Genomic DNA, 7,319 nt, shown 5'->3' on the forward strand with positions numbered 1-7,319 from the left:
TGTAAGGTCCAAGCCTGGGCAAACTAAGTTGCATTGGGTGACCATTTTTAATATGATCTAACCTCCCCTTAACCTTCCCAAATATCTTTACCTAGCTTCTTGACAACATCCTGACAATGCCTAACATAATACAACAGCACAAACTATAGCAGCTATAGCCGCTTCCACTGACAGACAGACAAGGAGAAGGAAGTGGTAGTAATAAGCTGTATATTTTTCAGTGGGCCTTTACTCAAAATTCTAACTTAATTTGTTCCAGAGTGTTTTCTAGAAAAGCTGAGATGAATTAATTGAAATATCTCTTTAAAAAAAAAAAGGAAAAAAGTATCACTGCTTTATATTTCAGATACTGATATGAAAGAACTAGAGGATATATTTGGACTTCATGGACAAACAGAACACAAGCTGGACTTTCTCCGAAAGAACGTGCCAAAAGATATGAAGCTTGTGCTGATTGGCCATTCAATTGGTTGCTACATCACCCTTGAAATGATGAAGCGGGCATCAGAACTTAAGGTATGTCAGTAAGTAATATCACTCTTCATGGCATCCTCTACACTTTGTATTTAATTAATCAACCCTGATAATGGGAAGCAGCATTTCCATCCCACATGTATTTTCAGACCTCAAAAACAGGCATTTAGTTACTTTTCTTGAATGGTCAGTTCCAATACAGAGTCATACAAAATGCACAGAATTTTATTTTCCACTGTAATGCACTTTATAAAGCAATGAGCACTTCTGCAGTGGGGAATGTAGAATGGCAAGAGTTTTCTATTTGTGAATTGAAGATAGTGTTACTTGTGACACTGATGTACCTCAAAAGATGTTGTAGACGTTCAAGAAATTACTTGCATAGGCTGGTTTGGTAATTAGGCATATCAGAGAAATAGCAAGTGTCATTATCAGTAGTGCTGTTGCATATGTTCACACATTCAATAAAACTAAACAGTATTTTATCATGAGTACAGTATCGGATAGAGTGTCTCTGTAGATGGAGGAAAAGAAGTTTTATTGAAAGGGATAATATAATAAGTTGAGGCTGCAAATGTGTATAATTAATATGCATGTTTTAAACACCTACTATAGAGTGTTGAAAAGTTGTCAGGAGGTTTCAGCATTCACTTGAGGATTTATAATTTGCAAATTGCTTATTAAACATATCAGTATCAGAGCTGTGTATTCAAAGACCATTATTCATTTTAGTAAAATGGAGTCCTGATTCAAATTTGAGTGTCTCTCTGCTACTGGAATAAACTTATTTATGGTCATAAGAGAAATACACAGGACTTCCTTTTATCTTTCTCAAATCCAGAGCACTTTGCAAACATTAATATTCATACAATTTTAATAAACTAGCTAAGTAAATGAACAGTACTGGAAGGAGAGCTGAACCACAGAGGTTAACTGATTTGCACAAAGTGAGAAGGAGCTAGTGTCAGTGCTGGGATTTCCACTCCAGAAATCGTTACCAACTGCTGTACTGTACAGGTCACTAGACTTTGACCATTACGGTGCTGCTGCATGAAACAGAAACTGAAAGTAGCTAATGAAGAAAAAATGACCTTTTTAAAAGGAAAGGTGGTTAGCTGTGCTGGGTTGAAGTCAAGCTGAAGGCAGGAGACAGTGGTAACTCATAGACTATAGTACTCGAATACAAGACAAGGTTTTTTCCTCCAGTTAACATGGGGAAATCTTACATTTACATACAAGTAAACTGCATGAAATACATCGTCTGTCATTAAACTGCTGCCAAAAACTGCATGTGCTCAGTCCTGGAAACCAACTATGAAGTTGATTCAACCCAGATAACACTGAGCATGACTATAAAATACTTTACCCTTATTGTGTACCACAAGGATAGGTTAGTGCAGCCCACCTCAATAAGATTCAGTGCCCATTGCACTCAGTTCCCCTCAGCGCCAACTCTGGTTGGTGCTGAGGGGATCTGGTGGCCATCTGTAAACTGGCCAAGGGAGAAAGGGAGACCAGCAGGCAATGGGAGAGTCCCTGTTCCCCTAAGCATTGGGTGTAACAAGGATTAACGGCCATAGATTGATGAAGAGTAGATTCAGACTAGACATCAGGAGGCACTACTTCACAGTCAAGGTGGCTAGGATCTGGAACCAACTTCCAAGGGAAGTGGTGCTCTCTTTTACCCTGGGGTTCTTTAAAAGGAGGCTAGATAGACACCTTGCTGGGGTCGTTTGACCCCAGCATCCCTTCCTGCCCATGGCAGGGGGTTGGACTTGATGATCTGCTCAGGTGCCTTCCAACCCTACCTACTATGAAACTATGAACTCTTTTAGTGAGCCACTGTATTAAATAAAGTTTGACTTCCTTTTCACTGCCACAGCTGAACTGCACCTTTCTTTCCCATTTGTGATGATTCTTGTTTCTTCACCAGCCTTAAATGGCAAACTTCACGAAACAGGGCCCAGAATCCCTCTGTCACGTCCTCTTTCAGGCTGTTGAATATGATTAATGTAGCCTCACTCTCTAGGAAGTGAAGCCAGACCAGGTTGCCCTCTGCTTTATCTGCATATACACTTTTGGAGCATCCCAGGACTCATGACAAGGACACCTGGTTCCCGTAATGATTGAAGAGCTAATTAACACATGGATCCTTTTGGGCAGTGGGGAGGCTTTCTGGAGTATGCACACATACTGATCAGTAGGGTCACCATGGCTTGAAATGCTGTTGACTGCTGGGGCCCAGCCCAGTGAACTATATGGTAAATAACAAGCCTCTTGGCTTTGGACTAATATCATGAATAGTTTGTTCTATATATAAGTTGGTACAAAACTGCTACTTAAAAGTGTATTTATGGAGTACTTGTAATTCAGAGAGGCATACATTTTTGTAAGCAACTACTGTAGTTTACTTTGGAGGCTACAAATGAACTTGCAGGAAACATATGAGGAGCAGATACATGAACCTGGATATTATGTGTTGACATGGTTTGTGTTGACAGGGGAGTACAGCTGGCATCTGGATCCATTGACATGGCAGTGCTGGTCAGAAAGCAAGTTACTGGTATCAGCTGGTGCCTTGGTGAAAATAGGTGTTAGGTGGTCTGCTGCTGGCAATGTGTCATTTGAATTGGGGGCCTGAGATAAGCCAGAACAGGTTTGTCCCCTCCAGGAGGGGTTGGCAGTCTTTAATGGTGCATTCAAAGTGTTCAAGCTGGGGGATGTAGACGATAACCAGAGGGATTCTTTTTTGTCACAGGGTTGGTATTTTACCAGGTTGGAGCTGGGTCTGAGCCTGGCTCTGTTGGTCTGAGGACTCTGGTTTTGGGACTGCTCTGTCCTTAAGGTGAACATCCCAGTCAGTGAGATCACAGCAGATACCGTTGTAATATGGAGTCTGGGTGTAGATGATGGATCTAGTGATGTGTTGTGGATTAAAACTGGTGGTATGGAAGTAGCTGTACTGGTCTGCTGATTTCTGATACAATGTGGTGGTAATGCAGCTACTGTAAGCTTTCACAGCGTTAAAGTTGCCACCTCGTAGAATTTCTCTAAAGATACTTTCTCACGTATTCCTATAATGAAGATATCATTGATGTACCTTAGATATACCAGGGGAATGAGAAGGTAGCTGGAGAGGAAATGGATGTCAAGGCCTTCTATACAGAAGTCAAGGTCTAATATATTTGACATCTTTTGGGGGCCAATATGTGTGCCCATGGCAGTACCATTCATTTATAGGTATAGGGAGTCTCCAAATCTGAAATACAGATAGTTTTGTGTGAGGACAAAGTGTGAGAGTGCATTGGAAATTGAAGCATTTTCATCATCAGGGATAATGTTCTTTATGGCTTATAATCCATCCCCAGGAGGGATGTTGGTGTACAGAGATGCAACATCTGTGATAGCTAAGACGGTTGCTGGAATCTTGTCAATAGAATCCAGTTTCTTTAAGAACTTGTTTTTTCTCATAGCTGGAAGCTCTAGTGGCAAAAACAGTTAGACAACAACTCCTGATCCTTTAAGTCAAGTAAAGTACTAAATATAAATTAACAAAACACATAAAGTGAAAAATCAAATAGAGATTTAAAATACTTCCATCTTTTCATAATAGAAAATGATAGTAACAGTGAAAAAAAGAGTTTTTTCTTTTTTTAATGAAATAAAAATATTTAGTGACTCAGTTCTCATTTAGCTAGAAAAGATTGTGCAAGGTGAGAGAGAATGAGGGAGATTATCCCTATGACTTTTTTTTTCCCCTTTGTACCTGAAATTTCTCAGTGACTCCTTCTGTGTCACTCAGCCACAATATTCTTCCTTTGCGTCCAATAGACGATGGATGCTCAGCCATAAATAATAAGAATGACAATCAATAGATAATCCTGACATTCTTTGCATCCCTTCTTCCTTAGTAGCCACTTTTTTAATATATGACCCATGTTGGAGAGAAGTACTAGTATTACAATGCATGTTTCTTATGGGCATTAATAGCCCCTTCCTTTTAATGTCCATTTTCATTATTACAGCAATTAAAATGAAACTTGAAGTTAATATGATACATTTCCACAGGCATAATTTATTATAAACAAGGAATTTATTATAAACAAGGAATTTATGATGGCACTTGTATAACTGTGTTTTATCTATTCAAGAAGGGAGTGTTTTAGAAAGCATTATATGCAGTAATTTATCCAAAAATATCAACTCTTCTTTGGTCAACATCTGTACAGTTTTTATTGCTCAGATAGTTTTATCTGGTTTGAATTAACTATGAATTTGAGTAATTTTTTTACACCTGGCTTAGTGGATGCTGGTGTCATGATATTTGTCAATGTGTTGAAACTTTGGTATCTGTAGGACACGCTAAAACTGTCTTGTGCGATGTATGCTTGAAGTTTAATATATGACACGCTACATTTAAGATGCATTTAACAATAGAAAATATTTGTGTAAGCCAGAGTGTTGTGCAACCTTTGTCCTTTTGCCAAAAATAAGTTAACTGTTACGTTTTATAACATATGAAGTGTGATAATAAGAAACTTGTGTTTCCATTTCTCCTTTTATTTTTACTGGAATATTTGATTCCCACAAGATTTTGAACACATATGTGTAGTTTAGTAGCTAGATCATTTTATTTTATTTTTGTGTAGTTCTTTTGAGATATTCCTTTATTATATGAGGTTTTTTGGTTTGTTCCTAAATTCACTGCTTTTTAAAAACCTTCCACTGCTAATGTTTTACTGTTCTGAGCTGGAGCTTAAAAGTGCTGTATTTATCATTCTAGTAGTTCACTAACTTATTTTTAGTGTATATTAAGAGGGTTTTATTTTTTGTACTCACTGTACTGCACTATAGTAATTAAACCAGATGTAGACCAGCTTGTCCTCTTCAGGTACATTGAGGAAATAGGCTGGAAAGCATGAAAGAGAAGAAGTGCCATCCAGGTAGTATTTCCATCATCTTCCCTTGTGGTCCAATGATAGCCAGATTTCTGAGGGCTTAGACCACTGATTCTCAACCAGGGTGCCATGGCTCCCTGGTGCTCTCTGAGAGGCTTTGAAGAGTGCAGCGAAGCACGAGGCACTAAAATGGTAAGTACAGGCTCAGGCTTGCCCTTACCTGGGTGATCCCCTACTCCCCACTGCCCATCTTCTCTACAAGGAGGTAAGAACAGTAATATATAAATTAGTTTTGGAAACTGGGTGCCGCTCAAGTCACAAAAGTTGTAGAAAGGTGCCTGGAGTCCAAAGTTGTGAGCCACTCCTTGAGAGTATACTCCACTGGATGTTTGACATCAAAGCTAGAAATAGAGGGAGTTGCACCTTGCAGCAGTCAGCCTATCACCAAAGCAATATTTCCTGCTGGCCCCACATCTCTCTTGTTAGACCTCCAAGTAGGAGTTTATGCAACTTCACTATGTCCCTTTTATGTCTGCTACTGTGCGATTCTCCGCCAGTGTGCTGTGAGATCGTCTGAGGGGTTTCACAGAGCCTAGCCCCTGTGCAAGGAAACTTTGGGCACCCTGCAGCCTGGCAGCACCTCTTGTAGCCCCTCCCATCAGCACCTCCTATAGCCCCTCCCATCAGCTCCACGAAGCATGGGAGGAGCAGGGGAATAACCTGTGCTGAAAGGCACAACCCTGCACCACTGTTGTAGGAGGTTGCCAGTGGTATTTCCAGAGAGAAAATGGGGTAGTGCATAGGGTGGGATTGATTCTCAGCTGGCTTTCTCTTCCCTTTCTACAGTCTTGGCATGAGTGTGTCTGGATGGATGGTTACAGTTCTGATTGCTTATTTAAGAGCAATCAAGGAACAGCTAGAGGGAGGAGTAGGCTTTCCCTGCTCATGGATGTGCCTACATGTCTAAATAAATCTTTTTTGAGTCCTGCTAATCTCTTGGCTTCTGAGATAACCTTGGTTACAGCTCATTTAGAACCAGCAGTGTTACTTTCCATGTGCCTTAATCAGCATTGGATTTCACACACCATTTTCTTACTCAGTAACCCACTTTTGTTGAGTCTTTCTAAAGGTTCTCTAGTCCAAACCAACCCAAATAATTTTGTGTCATTTCCAAGGTGGATTTAGTTTGGTAAAAGGCACTCTTATTTTGGAACGAGTGTGTCCATGCATGGAGTCATTCCAGACTCGTTCCACTTGCAGACAAGCTCTTTTCTTATTGTAGGCTTTGGTTTTTAAGGTTGTGTGATCATTTCAAGTCTGTAAATTCTGTTTTTTTTCCAGAGATTAATGTCTCAGGCAGCTTGCCTTTCCCTGTCTAGTCCTCTGAAAGGAGTCCCACATACTAGAGTTTTTTAACATTCCAGTTCTTAAAAAATAGAGTTTTTAACATCCCTCCAAGAGCTTGTCTAGGGGGTGAGTGGAGAAGCTCCTGTGGTAGTGCTATCTCAACATGGAGATCTTGCCTGCTCTGTGAGCTCCCCTCTGCAATCTCTTCGTCTGGGATTAGGACAGGGGTGGGCAAAATACAGCCTGTGGGCTGCACCTACCCCACCAAGCACAGCGCCCACCAACAAACTGTGGGCCGCCCAGCCCTTCCACCCACAAGGGTGGGACCGATGCACCCACGTGTACACCCTGCCTCCCCCACAAACATACCCTATTGCCTTGTTCCCACCCTCGTGGGTGGAAGGGCCTGGCTGGGCAGCATGCGGGGGCCTTCCGCGGTCTCCCGCTGGCTCTGAGCAGGAGGTTGGGAAGCAGCGGGGGTGGCGCTGTAGCTGGGCACCGGAGTGTGGTGCTGGGCCTGGTGGCAGCGCAGAGCCCACGCCTAGGGGAATGGGGGGGCAGCAGCAGCACAGAGTTGGGCGAGGCAGTGTGTGGGTGGGA

The 7,319-nt window shown here is 41.5% G+C and overlaps 1 protein-coding gene across 3 annotated transcripts in view; it reads left to right on the forward strand.

The window, feature by feature from the left end:
- Positions 1–7,319, forward strand: part of LDAH (lipid droplet associated hydrolase) — a 214,319-nt gene that overhangs the window by 97,005 nt on the left and 109,995 nt on the right. For all 3 annotated transcript variants that reach the window (XM_019537343.1, XM_019537340.1, XM_019537341.1), the window contains exon 4: positions 347–516. In XM_019537343.1, the coding sequence (XP_019392888.1) occupies positions 347–516 (170 nt within the window). The remainder of the gene's footprint in view (positions 1–346; positions 517–7,319) is intronic.

The sequence above is a fragment of the Crocodylus porosus genome, unplaced genomic scaffold (assembly GCF_001723895.1).
Source record: "Crocodylus porosus isolate Cpor-Errol unplaced genomic scaffold, CroPor_comp1, whole genome shotgun sequence".
NCBI lineage: Eukaryota > Metazoa > Chordata > Crocodylia > Crocodylidae > Crocodylus > Crocodylus porosus.